Raw genomic sequence first — 20,970 nt, 5'->3', positions numbered from 1 at the left:
ACGTAAACTTTCGACTTCAAATGTAAGTATTCAGACATTTTACTATGAGACTCGAAATTGACAGTTCCGTCAGGTGAAATACACTAAACAGAAAACTACCGACAAAACCCACGAAGAAAATCCCCTACTTAAATATGATCTCTAATCAGAGGCAACGAGGAGCAGGAATCGGTCTCACCGGACTGGGGAGACGCACTAAGGGCCGAGTGCTCACAGCAGGCACTGGCTGTACCGGGTTATGGATGCGCACTGAAAGGAGAGTGCGAGGAGCAGGCACAGGACATACTGGGCTTTGGAGGTGCACTGGAGAGAGAGTGTGAGGAGCAGGAATAGGACATACCGGGCTGTTGAGACTTACTGGAGACCTGGTGTGTCTCGCTGGTATCACTTGTTCCAGAACTTCCACACACTTCTCAGGTTCAGTACGGGGAGCTGACTCAGGTGGCACCAAACTGACGACACGTTCCTTTGGGAAAAACTTGTGCGTCCTCCACCAACTCAATAGCTCTCCCATTTCTCCCTTCTCCAAATTCTCCCGGATTGGCTCTGGTTTGCTCCTCGGCTCCACCGACTGCTCCATGTGCCCCCCCCAAAAAAATGTTTTGGGGTTTTTGTAGCCTCTCGTGCTTCCCAGGTAGGCTCTGATAACGCTCGATTACCTGGCCCCAAGTCCAGTCTCTCCTCTCTATCCACTCCTGATGTGACCAGGTGTCCATCTCCTCTCGAGCACGCTGCTTGATCCAGTTGTGGTGGGTAGTTCTGTAACGAGGGTCGTATAAAGGGGACCAAGGCGCAGCGTGTATAGTGCTCATATTCACTTTTATTATGAAGACACTAGAACAAAACGACCGACAACAGTTCCGTCAGGTGAAATACACTAAACAGAAAACAACTACCCACAAAACCCAGGAAGAAAAACCCCTACTTAAATATGATCTCTAATCAGAGGCAACGAGGATCAGCTGCCTCCAATTAGAGATCAACCCAAACAATCCCAACATAGAAATAGAAAAACTAGAACTTAAACATAGAAATAGAAAACATAGAAAACACAAAAACACCCCCTGTCACGCCCTGACCTACTCTACTATAGAAAATGACATCTTACTAGGATCAGGACGTGACACCTGCTTGGAGTTTGCCAAAAGGCACCTAATGATTCTCAGACCATGAGAAACAAGACTCTCTGGTCTGATGAAACCAAGATTCAACTCTTTAGCCTAAATGCCAAGCGTCACATCTGGAGGAAACCTGGCCCCATCCCTACGGTGAAGCATGGTGGTGGCAGAATCAGGGACTGGGAGACTACTCAGGATCGAGGCAAAGATCAACAGAGCAAAGTACAGAGAGATCCTCGATGAAAACCTGCTCCAGAGAGCTCAGGACCTCAGACTGGGTCAAAGGTTCACCTTCCAACAGGACAACAACCCTAAACACACAGCCAAGACAACGCAGGAGTGGCTTTGGGACAAGTCTCTGAATGTCCTTGAGTGGCCCAGCCAGAGCCCTGACAAATAACATCAGTGATCTTCAGGTCGGAAAGTCAGAGCTCTAGAAAGATGCGGCGTTCAATACAACAAGGGACTGAGAACGAGGAACTCGACTCGAGAAAAAAAACGAGTTCCGACTGGGAAAAAAATCATTTTGAACGATCATACAACTTGGAATTCCATTTCGGAAGCTCAGGCATTTTTCGAGAGCTCCGATTTTCCGACCTGAAGATCACTGACGTTCCTAGGCTAATACTTCCACAGCCAACTTCTTCATTTTTAATTTAGGCCTACGCACCTCACGGGCCACTGCTCATTTTCAACATCTAGTCCTACACCCAAAGTAGGTTAACACATTTAGGGTGTGGTTTGTTGGATTATTTAATGTTTCGGATTATTATTTTTTCAGCTGTGTTTAATAATGACGATTTTCACAAAGATACATTTGCCGACACAAACCGTAGTCGGCTAAAGTTTGTCTATTGCGATGCTAATTTTAAGAAGTTTGAATAGGCATCAAGTGTGAGTAAGCATTTTGCATAAAGGTAAGACATGGCACAACATCACCATGCAAAGGGTGGGGTTTATCATTGTGCCACATATGTTCATTCAAATAGAGATAAATGACAAATCTGGAAAGCCATGCAGTAATCATGAACGTGGGCATGATGATGTTACAGTTACAGGCCCTTAATTCATCCAGAGTGAACCACACTTGAATTATTCAAATCTTAATTCAATTTAGCTGGATTGTCTTTTAAATAGGCTCATGTTGTTTAGGCTATGGTATAGGTCACTGTTAACTTTTATGAAGTTGATACACACAGTTCCATCACAGCACATACATTTTTTGGAGAAAGCGCACGTGTAGTTGCCGAACGTTGCAGCTAGAAATGAACTGAATAGAGCCGATGTGATTCGTTATTGTACATGTTAGTGAGGCATATTTGTTCTAAATAGCCTATTTCTATCTGAACGTTCCAAAACGCCCAGCAGGTATCGTAATGTAGCCTACGCCCTCTAGTGAAGGAGTTTGATTATTACACCACATTTATTTCCAATGCACCCAATTTTAATCAGAATCATCTCTGGTGACAATTCAGAATGCACTGTTGAGTAATTGTATGTCCAAAATCATATGCTTTTCTATGAGATTAATTATTGGACAAATGGTAATCAAATAGCTTCTTGTTGGTCATTCTGTAGATGTATGTATTTCTTTTTTCAACCCCACGTTTTTGTGATGGCAGTGTGTCAAGCGCCGCTGTGCCGTGTGCGCCATGAATAATCTTATGCATTACAGGATGCAAATGCTGTTGCCGGTGTCGAAGCTGTAGGGCATTTTCTCTTTTGTCTAGTAGTGTGCTGGAGTGGATTTTCCTCTCCACCCCTTTCATGTGTGGTAGGACACATCCCTTCATAGCGACCACGGCTGCTGTCCACCAACACCACAGCGCCGATGCTATCATAGGAGGACTGGATGACAATCTCTTTCGCCTGTTAGGACATTGGATTTGAAAGACAGCTGTCAGCCATTGGTAAACTTTCGCTCTTTCTATCCCTTTTCATTTTGAACAATGACTTCATGAAGTAGGTTTACAAAAGCTAAATACGCCAGGTTTGGATGAGTTAACAGTGGCTTTTATTGACGCCAGTTTCCTGCTTTCGGACTCAATTCTAGCGGGTGACGATGGGGAGTTTGGGGAAAGCAAATAAACTGGTTCGCATTTTGAACTATTTACACGATTTATCAGTCTACTGCACGCTAAACTGTTAAATCAAATAGTTTCTTTAATTTTCCAGAACCTACACGCAGTAGCCAGTGATTGTGTTTTTATTAGGAGTGAGTATCATTCATAAGCCCCCCCCCCCCTTTAAATTTCCTGATGTGGCAAAGCTGGTGAAATGACCAGAAATCGGTTTTAAATCACAAACAAGAGGTCGAATAGAAGGTCCTATATTGCTACATGGAATCTGAAACTACAAATTCAGTGTAGACAAAGTGATGATCGACGTTATTGTACAGATACAATGTTGCTGATGGGACACATTCCTAATGTTGACATGTAGGCAGTGATTTTCTCATTTTGTTGACACACATGGCTATCAAAAGAAGTTGTACTACTAGCTAGTGCCAGGTGCATCAGTTTACCAAAGCGTACAGGAAGCACACAGACAAGTCTCAGTTTGAGAGGGGTAAGTTACAATGTTCATTCAATGTTTCATTCTGTTTCATATGAATAGTTACCTACTTTCTATGTATATACATTCACTGTGACTTTTTTGTTATTCAAATAATGCTAAGCTACTGTTATAATGGGTATTAGTTAAGATAAGATAATGGTCCATTATGTCAGTAGTCTAACTAATACAGCGACTCAAATATAGTAGGCTGCACTACAATGCAAGCACATGCCATAAACCATTTTTTTTGTTTCCTGAATTTGTAAGTCATATCTTAAAATAGCCTAACGTTTTTGAATGGTGCATTTATTGTGCAAATTCAATTGAAGGAAAGACTCAAATAATTTTGTTGGAAATACACGTTCGTTCAGAAAATGGGACATGTCAATAAAATATGTTCTGTTGACTTGGCATCTTAGGTATGTTGTAAAACAACTTTTAGCTTTCTATGCCTTTCCATTCTCAAGCAACATTTGAATTATGTTGGTTCGTTGTCCTTACTGTACTGTATCATAGAAAATAGTACTAACAGAGTAGAACACTCCTGATTGTGTCTTTCTCACAACTCACATTTGACCAAAAAAGCATAATTTTTCAGGAAATATCATTTTTCACGAAATGTCCTCCTTAAATCACTGAGATTAGGATCTGTACTTATCTATTTCATAATTAGTTTTTTTAGCCGGTATTATGCATTTTACCACAATTTCCACAACAATCAATGCAAAAATTCTCATTATCGCAACAGTTTAAAAGTCCCAAAAAGTAAAAAACATTTTTTTTTGTACCCCCTTTTTCTCCGCTATTTTGATCTTGTCTTCTCGCTGCAACTCCCCAACGGGTTTGGGAGGCAAAGGTCGAGTCATGCGTCCTCTAAAACATGACTTGCCAAACAACGCTTCTTAACACCCGCCCAGAAGCCAGACGCATCCATGTGTCAGAGGAAACCCCGTTGAACTGACGACCGAGGTCAGCCTGCAGGCGCTCGGCCTGCCATAAGGAGGAGCTAGAGCGTGATGAGCCAAGTAAAGCCCCCCCCCCCCGCCAGGCAAAACACATTTTTCACAGAAATGACCCCAAAAAACACAAGAAATGGATGATCAAGCTTTTGAAAGTTTCTAAAACAATACATGTATTTCTAGTAAGAAGCAATGTGGTATATTGTTTAAGTACATTTTTTTGGTGAACTGAGTCTATTAAACAAAATATCACAGAGACAAAAATGTTAACCTGTCCCTTGAAGGGCGGGAGGTTACCGTGGTAACGTGACTCGAGTCATGTTTGTGCCTGTGAGATTGAGAGTCTGACTAGTAGCTGCATTGTCTTCTCTTCCCTAACATTTGAAACTCAAAACTTTGAAAAACAACCTAGTTTGTGAACAAAACAATGTAAATAGCCAAGAAACACCAGGACAAAGTCTCACTTAAGTAGACTTTCGTTTCAAGTAAATTAGACCAACTTTTATACCTGTGCCAGCGCTACTAAAAATAAAATATTCACTCAGTTCTTCAGGTGCGCACAGCCCCCAGCCAGGCAGTGTTGCAGCGCTGTGTGGGTTAAAGGCACTGCATGATCAATCTGACATCTGTGTGGGCCTTGCAGCATTTACGATGATATGGCCTCTGCACAAGTCAGGGCATTCATACTTCTTGCTCTGCACCGAGCAACGCAGAGCTGTTGTTTAGGAAGTGAGTTTGTGTTTATACAGGACCTCTCGCCCTCACCTTCCGTTAACCAATCATGTCAATGCGGAGCTGTACTGAGCCCTCCACGTTGTACTTTTTTTTAGAGGCGCACGGCGATGTGGTACGGAGCTCAATTTGGCCTCTGCGTGCCATACTGGCGCCTCTGACCACATTTTCAGATCAAGCATAAATTGGCTCTTACCTGCCAATGCCAAAATCTACCTGCATTTGACTGGTGGCGGGTGTTCATTTTAGGCCCTGTTAAAAACGAACTTGTCATTTAGAAAACAGCCTATGTGGGGTTAATATGAGTCAGTAACATTTATTCTACTGTCAAAATGTACTACAAAGTGTAAATAGGATAATTTTGTTCATAAAGTAAGTCTTGTCCAAAACAGAGTTTTGTGAGACTTGTGGTCATTACTGCATCACAACGTAAATGAAGTTTGGGTTTGTTTCAACCGAACCCACATGCCCACAGCTGGCAGCATGCAAGTAATCATAAATTCCGAGTGCAGCTGCTCCTGACCAGATCAAAATGCCTGTGGTAAATTTGGGTTGACTTTGGATAGCCCTATAAGGCTAGTTTGGGAACATCTGTAAATTACACAACGTATATGGGACAATATGTTAAAATTCCAACAGTTCCAAATTTCAATGACTTAAAAACCTCAAACCTACTATACATTGTAGAAATGTATTTACAAATTGAAAGTGTTTAATGAGAAGTTGTGCAAGATTAAAATATTGTCTCATTTGCATTGTGTAGTTTATTGACGTCCCTAACTAGCCCCGGCGATAGGCTATCCAAAGTGAAACCAATTTTGCCATGCTCTCACATCGGCCAGAAAAAAATATTTGCCTAACTCTTTCCACCTGCGAACACAAGACACCAACATTGAACCACACCCCAAAACCAACTCACATTTGAAATCAGTAATGGCCGCTAGCATTTCTTAATGAACCAAATCTAAAACAAGGCCAAATCAGGAATGCAGTCACCCTTTAATGCAATTGATTAAAATACCCCTTACTTCAGTGTAAGTATAAGTACTGTAATTACATGCATGTTTTTTCAAAAGTCAAAAGTGGATTTGGACACACCTACTCATTCCAGGGTTTTTATTTATTTTTACTCTTCTTTGCATTGTAGAATAATAGTGAAGACATCAAAACTATGAAATAACACATGGAATCATGTAGTAACCAAAAAAGGGTTAAACAAATCAACATTTATTTGAGATTCTTCAAAATAGCCACCCTTTGCCTTGATGACAGTTGTACAGGTAATATTAGCTTTGTGTAAATAGGATTTGCATATTTGTGGTTGTAAGATATTTTAGATGTATTTCCGAATTGAGTGGGAATGCAAACGGCACAACACATTATGCCTATAAAGTACCTAAATATGTGAGATACTGATCAAAAACTGTCTTGGGATATGAAACAACAGTATAGGTAAGTGTGAAAACAGGTACACGTGTCAAAATGGGGGATATACTGCTGGGGTTGCTCTTTGCTGAAGCATTAACTGCCGATTGTGGCTTAAAGTAAGTTAAATGTGTTTTATACACCCCGTATTTCTTGACAAACCTTACTTAATCAAATAACTGTTGTTTTACAACATCTGTACAATCGGTTTATTAAGGAGTGGTCTTAGTAAATAATTAAAGTTACCAACACGGCCCCCCCATTGACTATACATTAGAATTAGCTTATTATCATTACCGAAATTACAGTTATCATTACCAAAATGGACCTAAATATGATGTGGTAATGAGAATTGTGTATATCGGTTATGAGGCACATAGCTCAATTTTCATATTATAGGAGACAGCAATTATGAGTCAGCAAACAATTGACCACATCACTAAAGCCCATTCATGCCAACATTCTGGTAAGGTAATGGTTCTCTGACATTTTACCAATTTTAGCTTTTTAGCCGTTTCGGTAATGAGAAGGCCAAGTGGGGTAAATGGGGTGTTTGAGAAAAATAACCTAATTCTGAAGGCAAACAAGCAAATAAAGTAATGAACTTGTGCTTATCTAAGGACAACTCCTCTAGATCAGTGGTTCCCAAACTTTTTATAGTCCCGTACCCGTTCAAACATTCAACCTCCAGCTGCATACCCCCTCTAGCACCAGGGTCAGCGCACTCTCAAATGTTGTTTTTTGCCATCATTGTAATCCTGCCACACACACACACTATACGATACATTTTATTAAACATAAGAATGAGTGTGAGTTTTTGTCACAACCTGGCATGTGGGAAGTGACAAAGAGCTCTTAGAGGACCAGGGCACAAATAATAATAATCAATAATTTTTCTCCTTATTTAACCACCTTACATATAAAACAGTATTTGTTCATCGAAAATTGTGAATAACTCACAACAGGTTAATGAGAAGGGTGTGCTTGCAAGGATGCACATAACTCTGAAATGTTGGGTTGTATTGGAGAGAGTCTCAGTCTTAAATCATTTTCCACACACAGTCTGTGCCTGTATTTAGTTTTCATGCTAGTGGTTGCAAAGTGCATCAGTGACTTAACAGCGCGATTTGCCACGGCAGGATACTCTGAGCGCAGCCCAATCCAGAAATCTGGCAGTGGCGTCTGATTAAATTACATTTTCACAGAACCGCAGGTTGCAATTTCGATGAGGCTCTCTTGTTCAGATATCGTAAGTGGACTGGAGGCAGGGCATGAAAGGGATAATGAATCCAGTTGTTTGTCTCATCCGTTTCAGGAAAGTACCTGCGTAATTGCGCACCGAACTCACTCAGTTGCTTCGCTATATCACATTTGACATTGTCTGTTAGCTTGAGTTAATTTGCACACACCTGTGTGTTGTCCTTGTTAATGCAGACAGAGAAGAGCTTCAACTTCTTAATCATAGCCTCAATTTTGTCCCGCACATTGAATATAGTTGCGGAGAGTCCCTGTAATCCTAGATAAAGATAATTCAGGTGAGAAAAACATCACCCAGATAGGCCAGTCATGTGAGAAACTCGTCATCATGCAAGCAGTCAGTCAGACAAGTGAAAATTATGGTCAGTAAAGACAACTTTAAGTTCGTCTCTCAATTCAATACTTTGCCCCTTGATAACCAGCGCACTTCTGTATGTTGTAAAGGTGTTACATGGTCGCTGCCCATATCATTGCATAGTGCTGGAAATACACAAGAGTTCAGGGACCTTGCTTTAACAAAGGGAACCATTTTCATTGTAGTGTCCAAAATGTATTTCAAGCTGTCAGGCATTACCTTGGCAGCGAGAGCCTCTCAGTGGATGCTGCAGTGTACCCAAGTGGCGTCGGGAGCAACTGCTTGCACGCGCGTTACCACTCCACTATGTCTCCCTGTCATGGCTTTTGCGCCATCAGTACAGATACCGACACATCTTGACCACATAAGTCCATTTGATGTCACAAAGCTGTCCAGTACTTAAAAATATCCTCTCCTGTTGTCCTGGTTTTCAGTGGTTTGCAGAAGATGATGTCTTCCTTAATTGACCCCCCATAAACATAACGGACATATACCAGGAGCTGTGCCAGGCCCGCCACGTCTGTTGACTCATCCAGCTGTAACGCATAGAATTCACTGGCTTGTTTGCGAAGCAGTAATGTTTCAAAACATCTCCTGCCATGTCACTGATGCGTCGTGAAACAGTGTTGTTTGATGAAGACATTGTCTGTATAGTTTTTGGGGCTTTTCCCCCAGCGTTGTCCCAGCCATATCCGCGACAGCAGGAAGAATTAAGTCTTCCACAATAGTATGTGGCTTGTCTATCCTAGCTACTCAGTAGCTCACCATATAAGACACTTCTAGCCCCTTCTTATTAATGGTATCTGCTGCTTTTATACATGTCTTACTACTCGAAAGTCGTCTTAATTCTCGCTCAAAAAACTCCTGTGGCTTATTTTTCAAATTGGCATGTTTTGTTTCTGAATGTCTGCGGAAGAGTGAAGGTTTCATTGAGTTGTGAAATAGTACTTTTGCACATGTAACCCACTGTGGCTGAGGAAAGGCACTACTCCCAATATAAGTGAACCCCAAATCAACGTAGTTCTCATCATATTTGCGCCTCTTTGAAGGTCCAATGTCCCTGTCTGTTTTTTCAGTGCTTTCCCAGGAAAGGGGGCAGTAGCTCTTTGGCTGCGTCAGCTTCACAACTGTCAGTGTCCATGCTAGCTAGGCTAACAACAAATGTAGAATTACTGAAGCTATCATTGGATGTGCTCAAGGAAACAGAACAACTTGTCGTCGACAGGTGCAGGTGTAGTACTGCTGGTAGTAGCAGTACTACCAGTAGAGCTGGTATGTGTCTATAAATGGACTGTTTGAAAATGTGAAGAATCTTTTTATATTTTATTATGTGAATCACATTTTTATTTGGCGTACTCCCGACCGCATTGCGCGTACCCCAGTTTGGGAATACCTGCTTTAGATGATGCATCATGCATGGGTGAATACAACTTTATTTAAAAACTAATTGGAGTTTTTACAGTGTTACGTAATTAGACACGTCTACAGACACTGTGTTGTTACATAATACATCTAACAGTTTAATGTAAAATTCAACTAAAATACAATTTTTGTGAGTTATGGACAAACTACAGCAACAGATTTTGTTTTATTAAAATAGATTAGGCTTTCTAAAGTAAAATTGACCCGAGAATTTAATCCAGACACATTTCAGTAATGAGAATCTTGGGTGAGAATGTACAAAATGCAGGCTAAAATATTGTACATTTATTGAAAATAAGACACATTGCCAAAAACTAGAAATGTAGTTGATTTTTCATGCATTAAGTTAGTCATGCTGTGTTCATAATCTGTGAGTGACTGAAGCCTTTCATGTCTCCTGTAATTGTATTTGAATCAGTGAATGTCGTTCCCATCTGCTTGAGCATTACTGCTTCTTGCAGAGAAAGTAGGAATCCAAGCACCACCCCAATGTCAATGTACAGTCGTGGCCAAAAGTTTTGAGAATGACACAAATATTAATTTTCACATAGTCTGCTGCCTCAGTTTGTATGATGGCAATTTGCATATACTCCAGAATGTTATGAAGAGTGATCAGATGAATTGCAATTAATTGCAAAGTCTCTCTTTGCCATGTAAATGAACTGAATCCCCAAAAAACATTTCCACTGCATTTCAGCCCTGCCACGAAAGGACCAGCTGACATCATGTCAGTGATTCTCTCGTTAACACAGGTGTGAGTGTTGACGAGGACAAGGCTGGAGATCACTCTGTCATGCTGATTGAGTTCGAATAACAGTCTGGAAGCTTCAAAAGGAGGGTGGTGCTTGGAATCATTGTTCTTCCCTGTCAATCATGGTTACCTGCAAGGAAACAAATGCCGTCATCATTGCTTTGCACAAAAAGGGCTTCACAGGCAAGGATATTGCTGCCAGTAAGATTGCACCTAAAGAGCGGTTCAATTGTTATGAAGAAGGCTTCATAGCACCCAAGAAAGTCCAGCAAGTGCCAGGACCGTCTCCTAAAGTTGATTCAGCTGCGGGATCAGGGCACCACCAGTACAGAAATTGCTCAGGAATGGCAGCAGACAGGTGTGAGTGCATCTGCACGCACAGTGAGGTATAGACTTTTGGAGGATGGCCTGGTGTCAAGAAGGGCAGCAAAGAAGCCACTTCTCTCCAGGAAAAACATCAGGGACAGACTGATATTCTGCAAAAGGTACAGGGATTGGACTACTGAGGACTGGGGTAAAGTCATTTTCTTTGATGAATCCCCTTTCCGATTGTTTGGGGCATCCGGAAAAAAGCTTGTCCGGAGAAGACAAGGTGAGCCCTAGCATCAGTCCTGTGTCATGCCAACAGTAAAGCATCCAGAGACCATTCATGTGTGGGGTTGCTTCTCAGCCAAGGGAATGGGCTCACTCACAATTTTGCCTAAGAACACATCCATGAATAAAGAATGGTACCAACACATCCTCCGAGCAACTTCTCCCAACCATCCAGGAACAGTTTGGTGACGAACAATGCCTTTTCCAGCCTGATGGAGCACCTTGCCATAAGGCAAAAGTGATAACTAAGTGGCTCGGGGAACAAAACATCGATATTTTGGGTCCATGGCCAGGAAACTCCCCAGACCTTAAGCCCATTGAGAACTTGTGGTCAATCCTCAAGAGGCGGATGGACAAACAAAAACTCACAAATTCTGACAAACTCCAAGCATTGATTATGTAAGAATGGGCTGCCATCAGTCAGGATGTGGCCCAGAAGTTAATTGACAGCATGCTAGGGTGGATTGCAGAGGTCTTGAAAAAGAAGGGTCAACACTGCAAATTTTGACTCTTTTTGCATCAACTTCATGTAATTGTCAATAAAAGCCTTTGACACATATGAAATGCTTGTAATTATACTTCAGTATTCCATAGTAACATCTGACAAAAATATTTAAAGACACTGAAGCAAAAAACTTTGTGAAAATTAATATTTGTGTCATTCTCAAAACTTTTGGCCACGACTGTACACTACCGTTCAAAGGTTTGGGGTGAAAATATTTCAGAATTCTAACCACCTTTTTTTATATATGATTAAATACAGTTATTAACTGCAGAAATATGGTCATTTTACAGTCACTGACTTGAAGTAGTTTTTTTCCCTTCACATTAAAGTCAGCCTCAAGCAGTGTTAATTACACCTAGATTTCCAAGGCAGCATCAAGCAGACTATCACTGCATATCACTGAGGAATGGAAAGGGTTTGAATGTATGGCAACATCTTGCATTCAAATCTGTTGCAGTATCAAAGAGTAATTTTTGGATTGAAGAATAGAGGGAACCCAGATGATTAAACGCACTACTGAAATCAGCTAATTGACCAAGCTAGATAAAGCCCCATCAAGGATTTCATCTCAGCAAAATATGTCCATGACTCACCCTATTTTGCTGCTTGGTTACAAGCTGTCATAGCAACAGTAGCACATTTTCTGGGAGGCATGTTGAGCTATTTTGAAAAACCTGTTAGAATTTGATTGAGAGGCTGCTTTTGGAAGCTCTTGTGCTATGAAACAACAGAGAAACTATACGGCTGAAAAAGCGAAACAAATCCAATAGCCGTACTTGTCATTCAAGTCAGGTTATAAGCCAAGCTCTTGACCATTTTATATGACTACTACCGAGGGTAAGCTGTCTCTGTGGACAACATGAATGTGTCTCTCTCAGTGAGAGGAAACCTTATCGATCCAATGGTCATCATTACACAGCAGAGTCATGGCCATTAGCCAAGCTAAGGTTTCGCTCCTCTCGTCTCCAGTGGGCTATAATCTTGGGAGATGACAGATGGACACATTGGGAAGATTGGAGCCTGTGACCCTGCAGTCTAAAGACACCATGGAGCAAGGCTTCAGCTTCAGCACACTGGTGAGTCTTGTCAGTCAACGGTGAGGGTACTTAGGGTGGGGGGTGAAGCAGGGAGGGGTGAGCTGTGTGTGGAGTGGGATAGGTAGGAGAGGAAGAGGCGGTGTGAAAGGAGGGGCTAGAGGGCTCTTGTCTTGGTAATCAAAGGATTCAAGGTTAGTATAGGAAGGCTGATGGAAGGCTGGGGTGAATGAGTTTACTCTGTAGAGAGTGGGGGGGGAAATGGGTTAGTGGGTCTGGGGGGTCCACTCCAACGTTTTCCTCTGACTCACTCACATTAGTATTCCCACTGCAGCTGCTCTGTCATTCAGACTCATCTCTCCATTCAGGGCCATCCCTCCAACCTACGTTGGGAGAGATGGATGGATGGAAGGAGAGAATGAGCGATAGAGCGGATGTTAGCCTCTTCAGACTTCCGCAGCTCGTGAATAGATGATTAGACAAAGGAGATGTTATTATCAAGCCCTCAAAAGAGAGAGTGCTCATGCCTGCTTCAACTATCACTGCCAAATGGATGTCTAAATTTGATACTTTGAGTGTCCAAACATTTCCCCCGTTATTTTGCCCGTTATGTTCTGCGAGCAATGGTTCTGTCTGCAGTCTTCATCAATTTCCCCCTGTAGAGTCCAGTATAATCTGGATAAGACGCCCACATTCAGTAGTAACCTTATAGGAACTCTGCAGCAGCAGTGTCCAGTGTGTTCTGTGCTGTGCTCATTAGTATGGTGCAGAGCAGTGCCGCTCAGGCCAAAGCGGGGGCTAGCATAGCAGCGGGCTCAGAGGGAGCAGGCTTCCGATCAGCTCCCCCCTCAATCCCCCCAACCCCCGCCCACTGAACCTGCACTGGCCGCCCTGTCCCAGTGAAGGATGAACAGTGATGATGTTGTCTGGTCATGTGACCACCTGGAGAGGGAGGGCTGGGAGACTAGTGATGGAGACAGCCCATGCTGATGCTAGCTGTTGTTTCAGAAGAAGCTACAGTAGTACTGCTGCTAGGGGTGATAGTGTTGCTGTGTCAGACTGTTGGCCTTAGGGTTTTTCTGGTACTGATTCAATGTTAGTGATGAATGTGTTGTTTTAAGCCCTGGGGTGTAGAAAGAGGTGTTCTAATGCTGGTGTTGATAACCAGGTTGACTTAGTTCTATCCTAATGCAATACTAGCCTTTGATCAGTTTCTAGGGACATCTACTACACTCCGATGCTTGTACTTTGACTCCTAAGTTGACCTTTGTGACTGCTCTGCCCGTGTCCTCTCGGACTCTGACCCTGGTGTTTGAACGTTGATCTCTGATCCCGGTGACCTTTGACCCCCCCCCAACAGAAGAAGCTGGCGGCCGAGCCGGACCACACGGACGTGAGCCTGACAGCGGCAGAGCGCGTGCGGGCCCTCAGCAAGATGGGCTGCAGCATCGAGATCAACGAGGAGATCACGCCACGCCGCTACTTCCGCTCCGGCGTGGAGATGGAGCGCATGGCCGCCGTGTACCTGGAGGAGGGCAGCCTGGAGAACGCCTACGTCCTCTACAACAAGTTCATCACGTAAGGAGAGGAGAGAGAGAGAGAGAATCTAATACCTGTGTCTAGACTCGTGCCAATGATAGAGTGTAGTACTAGCATACCTTTGGGCTATGTCCAATGTACTAATGGCAGATCAAGTACAGTATCTGATGATTAATGCACTACTGTAATCTGTCTAACCACCCACTATCTCTCTGTTGTGTTCTAGTCTGTTTGTCGAGAAACTCCCCAGCCATCGAGACTACCAGCAGTGCAGTGTGCCTGAGAAACAGGTGATAATAAAGGTAAGCCTGCTTCTGTTTTGAGTGGATCCATGTGGTGCTCAGCCCTGCGGAAAGCTCATTAACATCAGGGCTTATTAGCCTGGCTGGAGGGATGGAGAGAGGAGTGGCAGGGTGGTACGAGGGCCCTGTCTGTCTGGCTGAGTGGTAGGCTACTTAGTGGGTGCCTCATACTTAGTGGGGGGGATTCAGGTCTGCTTTGATTTAAGTGATGTATGTAAAGGTAAGCGAGTCCAAGGTCAGCTCAGGAACAGCACGAGTTTAGAATGGGCTGTAGATTACCTTTTGTTGACAAACAATAGAAGCGCCACTACGATCTATTAAGAACTTTGAAATGGTAGATGAATGTCTCCTCGTTTTCTATTCTTCATGTAATGATTTGGCCCACTCTTATTGACCATTGGAGCTACAAAGTACCACGGCTAATGGAAGAAAGTATTTCCCTGCCTGCACTCACACAGTTGATTTTATTCTCAGAAGTTGCAAGATGTCGCATTTCCGCGGAAAGATCAATTGAAGAAGCTCCTCCACGAGAAGTACAACAAGGAACATACAGAGTATCTCAAAAGTCAGGTAAGGTTTAGCACCCAAACCGTTCGTTACATTCCTTGAGATTAGCTAGGAGACTGGCTGGGAGCACAATGTGTGGCTCTAAGCCCAGTGCTAGTGTGCAACACCTGTTCATATTAGTTACAATGTGGTATTTGTATCACTTGTTCGGAGAATGTGAATGCTTCAATGCAGCAGTTTGTAGTTACATTTGTAGTTTGCGATAAGTAGTGATGCTGAATGTTTAGGAGTAAGATCGTGCATATCAACAAATTGTACTGATATTAAAATGGCACAGATCTGAAGTGTGTCTTTGGTTTGTGCGTGCACGTGCGTGTTCATGTGTGCACTCGTTTGTGTGCGTGTGCAGAGCCAGGCGTTGGTGGCGGATTGCTGCGGCCAGCAGCTGCAGAAGATGTCTCTGGTTGAGCAGGAGAGGCAGAGGGTGGCGCAGCTGCGCAGGATGCAGATGGAGTCGGAGCAGTTCCGCTACTTCGAGGACCAACTGCGCAGGCAGGAGCTGGCCAATCGCAGAGACGAGGCGGTCGCTAAAGTGCCTGAACAAACAGACGGCTCCTGCCTGTCCCACTCCTCCAAGAACCATGTTCGTCTCGACCCAAACCGCAATAAACAGCTTCTCCCCAGCAGCAAGCCAGCAGCTACACTGGCTGGCGTACATAGTGAGTGTCCTGCTCCCATTAGTATATAACATCTAGGTTCTATATTTTCGATTGAGTGATTGTTACTCAGACTATCCATTAGTAAGGTAATGGGGAAGTCAATAATGAGGTATATTAATAGATGGTTTATATAGTTGAGCTGGTTAGTCACTGTTGATGCATGTTTTTGTGTTGCATGAGTCACACTGATGGACATCCTGTTACTGTTGTTACACATACTGTGCTTAAGTGTGGTGTGTGTGTGTCCATACAGATCAACGGATTGAGGGCCTGAGGCGGGTGGTCATTCCTAGAGACCTGACCTACAGGTTTCTACTGCTAGCCGACAGTAACACAGCCAGGGGAATAGAGACATGTGGGGTACTCTGTGGAAAACTGGTAAGACATGCTCTGCTCTGCGCACAAACATTGATCTATTTTATTTGTCGACAAACTTCCAGTTTATTGGGGAAAGTCAAACTTCCCAGGCTACTGTTTACCTTATCTAAGCAAACTGTAGGAGACACCATTTTTACTCAGTGCCATTCCATCTGCAAACAATAGCTATGTCAAGTAGGAGGAGAGCGGGAGGTTGCCAATGTAAGGTGTTCAAAGTTGATTGTAGTTGCAACAGTATTTGCTCTCATTTTATGATGTACTGTATGTCATGTGCATGCATCAGATTGTTGTGTGTAGGTTGGTGTGCTAAATCCTGCAAAATAGCAATAACAGTACCTCAGTGCCAGCAGACTTATGCACAGTTATTAGCGACTATGTTGTGCATTGTAATGCATTAACTCATAGGATGTGTTACCTTTGTCTCTTCCAGACTCAAAACGAGTTCATGCTGACCCATGTGGTGGTGCCCAAACAGTCAGCCGGCCCAGACTACTGTGATATGGAAAACGTGGAGGAGCTCTTTAGTTTCCAGGACCACCACAACCTACTGACTCTGGGCTGGATCCATGTGAGTCGACACTACACACACACCTCCACACATACAGTTGGAAGTCAGAAGTTTACATACACCTTAGCCAAATACATTTAAACTCCGTTTTTCACAATTCTTGACATTTAATCCTAGTAAAAATTCCCTGTCTTAGTTCAGTTAGGATCACCACTTTATTTTAAGAATAAAATGTCAGAATAATAGTAGAGAGAATGATTTATTTCAGCTTTCATTTCTTTCATCACATTCCCAGTGGGTCAGAAGTTTACATACACTCAATTAGTATTTTGGTAGCATTGCCTTTTAAATTGTTTAACTTGGGTCAACGTTTCAGGTAGCCTTCCACAAGCTTCCCACAATAAGTTGGGTGAATTTTGGCCCATTCTTCCTGACAGAGTTGGTGTAACTGAGTCAGGTTTGTAGGCCTCCTTGCTCGCACACGTTTTTTAAGTTCTGCCCACAAATTTTCTATAGGATTGAGGTCAGGGCTTTGTGATGGCCACTCCAATACCTTGACTTGGTTGTCCTTAAGCCATTTTGCCACAACTTTGGAAGTATGCTTGGGGTCATTTGCGACTAAGCTTTAACTTCCTGACTGATGTCTTGAGATGTTGCTTCAATATATCCACATAATTTTCCTCCCTCATGATGCCATCTATTTTGTGAAGTGCACCAGTCCCTCCTGCAGCAAAGCACCCCCACAACATGATACTGCTACCCCCGTGCTTCACGGTTGGGATGGTGTTTATCGGCTTGCAAGCCTCCCCCTTTTTCCTCCAAACATAGCGATGGTCATTATGGCCAAACAGTTCTATTTTTCTATCATCAGACCAGAGGACATTTCTCCAGAAAGTACGATCTTTGTCCCCATGTGCAGTTGCAAACCGTAGTCTGGCTTTTTTTATGGCGGTTTTGGAGCAGTGGCTTCTTCCTTGCTGAGCGGCCTTTCAGGTTACATCGATATAGGACTTGTTTTACTGTGGACATAGATACTTTTGTACCTGTTTCCTCCAGCATCTTCACAAGGTCCTTTGCTGTTTTTCTGGCATTGATTTACACTTTTGCACCAAAGTACGTTCATCTCTAGGAGACAGAATGCGTCTCCTTCCTGAGCGGTATGACGGCTGCGTGGTCCCATGGTGTTTATAGTTGCGTACTATTGTTTGTCCAGATGAATGTGGTACCTTCAGGCGTTTGGAAATTGCTGCCAAGGATGAACCAGATTTGCGGAGGTCTACAATTGTTTTTGTTTTCAGTCTAGGCTGATTTCTTTTGATTTTCCCATGATGTCAAGCAAAGAGGCACTGAGTTTGAAGATAGGCCTTGAAATACATCCACAGGTACACCTCCAATTGACTCAGATGTTGTCAATTAGCCTATCAGAAGCTTCTAAAGCCATGACATTATTTTCTGGAATTTTCCATGCTGTTTAAAGACAGTCAATTTAGTGTATGTAAACTTCTGACCCATGGAATTGTGATACAGTGAATTATAAGTGAAATAATCTGTTTGCAAACAATTGTTGGAAAAATTACTTGTGTCATGCACAAAGTAGATGTCATTACCGACTTGCCAAAACTATAGTTTGTTAACAAGAAATTTGTGGAGTGGTTGAAAAACAAGTTTTAATGACTCCAACCTCAATGTATGTAAACTTCTGACTTCAACTGTATGCGCAAGCGCACACACACATGTACACACACAGATGCACTCAAACATGCACATATACACATACATACACACTTATGCACTCATATACACACACGCACACAGAAGCATGTGTGCGCACACTTACCCCCCACCGTTTAATTTGCATAATCAAATATCACCATAGAAACCAGGTCCATTGGTTCAGATGTCAAAGTTAATCATAGACCTGCCTTCTGAGTCTGTGCCAGGGGCGTTTCTAGGAGTTGAGGACATTGGGAGCTTAGCCCAAAACCAGAGGGGGCATCCTCCCACGGAAGAAGATTTTTTTTATTTCAACAGCATAAATGCGTAAATCGGGCACACTTTGATATAAACAAAATACACTAATAATACAGTACCAGTCAAAAGTTTGGATACACCTACTCATTCAAGGCTTTTTCTTTATTTTTTTATATTTTCTACACTAGCCTTTTGGTCCTAGACTTGGCGCTCTGGTACCGCTTGCCGTGGGGTAGCACATGTGAAATCATGTGGTTTTTCTGTAAGAGATAGCCAATCATAAGGAATAGGAATTGTTCCACTGAATTATATCAGCTGATGTGGAAGAAAGAAATTAAACCGAAAATCTCCTGAAGACAACAAAGCGTAGCCTAAATGTACCCAGGGTTACACTCTACCCAAATTATGTCTATGAATGTTTTTCCACTCAAAGAAAACGTGTATTTTTGGGTTCACAATCTCTTATTTTCCATGTGCCATCTTAATCCAAATGTGTGCGTGTCCAGTTACAAGGTTGTTAGCTAAAAGGTAACATGACTGAACAGCTTGTTTGTTATAAGACAAATAGGCTAGTAAGCGGTCTGCGAGTAACCTAGCTTTAAAACTGCCCGGGAAATTTTATTCATCCAATACTTCCCACAAATTCATAATAGAAGAAAATAAACAAGACACTGTACCTCCGGTGAAATGGATTGTATCTTTTTGAATGGTTTGGGCTATAGATACACGGTTTTCACTAAAGTAATGATAAAACCATGACAGTCACAAAACTGAGCACTTGCCTAGCGTGTAAGTGATGCGCCGTTTATGGAAACGTAGATGATGATTACAGCCTGCAATTTCTAAATTCGTTGATCATCAAAAGGTTCGAGACTTGACCAAAAACATTCAGGGCTGCAGCCCCGGAAGCCCAGGTCTTATAACGCCTAACATGGGAGTTATACAGGGGAGGGGCAGACAGAAATCTATTTCTACTGATTTTGGGGAATAAACACAATCTGTAAATATCAAATATAACACCTAACATATTTCTGACACAGTTCCATTATCTCTAACCAACTCTTCTGACTGTTGCTCTCCTCTGCCCTCAGACCCACCCCACCCAGACGGCCTTTCTGTCCAGTGTTGACCTGCATACACACGGCTCCTACCAGCTCATGCTGCCTGAAGCCATCGCCATCGTCTGCTCGCCCAAACACAACGAGTGAGTCCCTGTCCCTGTCTGCTAGAAGGAGTAAGCCTGTTGATGCTAATGCTAAAGATAACCAATCCATGCAATGTGGGTGGTATCAAATAGTTTAGTAGGGAGCAATGTTACCGGAAATGCGTGATGTAGAACCGACATGATGATTCTCTGTGATGTGGAAGAATGGGTTGTGTCAGTTCTATACTTAACATCTCTATCTAATTCTACACAGCACTAAATGTTCTACCTCAGTGAATAAGCCTCAGGCATAAGTTCAGAACTCAGATGACTAACCTAACGTAGGCCTTACAGTTGCTTGGCTGGAAGACGCTCTAGTTTTACCAGATGGATGTCATGACTTCCTTTGGCCATGAGCCCTACTGTATGTAGACAAGTCCTGTGTCTGTGATCTGTGTGCTGCAGTACGGGAGTGTTCAGACTCACCAGCTCTGGGATGAGGGAGGTCGCCGGCTGCAGACTGAAGGGCTTTCACCCACACTCCAAGGACCCGCCGCTCTTTAGCGTAAGTAATACACACAGACAGCCTCCCAGCAGACAGAGAGGCCTCACTGCCTCCGCAGCCTCCCTCTTATTCAGCACAGTCACAAATAGAGCTTGTGTGTATTGTATTGTGTGTGTGTGTGTGTGTTCATGTCGAATCCCCGAGCTGACAAGGTAAAAATCTGTCGTTCTGGCCCTGAACAAGGCAGTTAACCCACTGTTCCCCTGTAGGCCGTCATTGTCAATAAGAATTTGTTTTTAACTGACTTGCCTAGTTAAATAAAGGTTACATTAAAAATGGTGTCCCTCTGTTCATGGTTGTGCTTCTCCACTGTTGTTGTTAGTTAACCTGAGAATTAAACAAGGCCTTTCCTATTTTCAGATCTGTAGGCATGTTGTTATAAAGGACTCGAAAACAACAGTGCTGGACCTCCGGTGACAGCGAGGGGAAGACAAGACACCCACAACCCTCACCATCACAAACTGGAACTCCTATTTATTTTAACCTTTATTTAACCAGGCAAGTCAGTTAAGAACATATTCTTATTGACAATGACGGCCTACCAGGGAGCAGTGGGTTAACTGCCTTGTTCAGGGGCAGAACGACAGATTTTTACATTGTCAGCTCGGGGATTTGATCTAGCAACCTTT

General features: G+C 42.9%; 1 protein-coding gene across 2 annotated transcripts; it reads left to right on the top strand.

Annotated features, from left to right (window-relative positions):
- Positions 1–2,262: 2,262 nt before the first annotated feature.
- LOC115201164 (AMSH-like protease) lies at positions 2,263–20,923 on the top strand. Of its 2 annotated transcripts, none has more exons than XM_029764513.1 (11): positions 2,263–3,028; positions 12,644–12,750; positions 14,069–14,286; positions 14,474–14,549; positions 15,024–15,119; positions 15,466–15,775; positions 16,029–16,153; positions 16,584–16,721; positions 19,724–19,836; positions 20,242–20,341; positions 20,702–20,923. In XM_029764513.1, exons 2-11 carry the CDS (start codon positions 12,670–12,672, stop codon positions 20,756–20,758), a joined length of 1,314 nt encoding a protein of 437 aa, XP_029620373.1. In that variant the 5' UTR covers positions 2,263–3,028; positions 12,644–12,669; the 3' UTR covers positions 20,759–20,923. The 2 variants fall into 2 exon arrangements, with proteins under 2 accessions (XP_029620373.1, XP_029620374.1); XM_029764514.1 differs by lacking the exon at positions 2,263–3,028 and adding an exon at positions 3,538–3,686.
- Positions 20,924–20,970: the final 47 nt, after the last annotated feature.

The sequence above is a fragment of the Salmo trutta genome, chromosome 10 (assembly GCF_901001165.1).
Source record: "Salmo trutta chromosome 10, fSalTru1.1, whole genome shotgun sequence".
In the NCBI taxonomy this organism is placed as follows: Eukaryota; Metazoa; Chordata; class Actinopteri; order Salmoniformes; family Salmonidae; genus Salmo; species Salmo trutta.
Note: the sequence above shows the minus strand (reverse complement) of the source record. Positions and strands in the feature narration are given on the sequence as shown.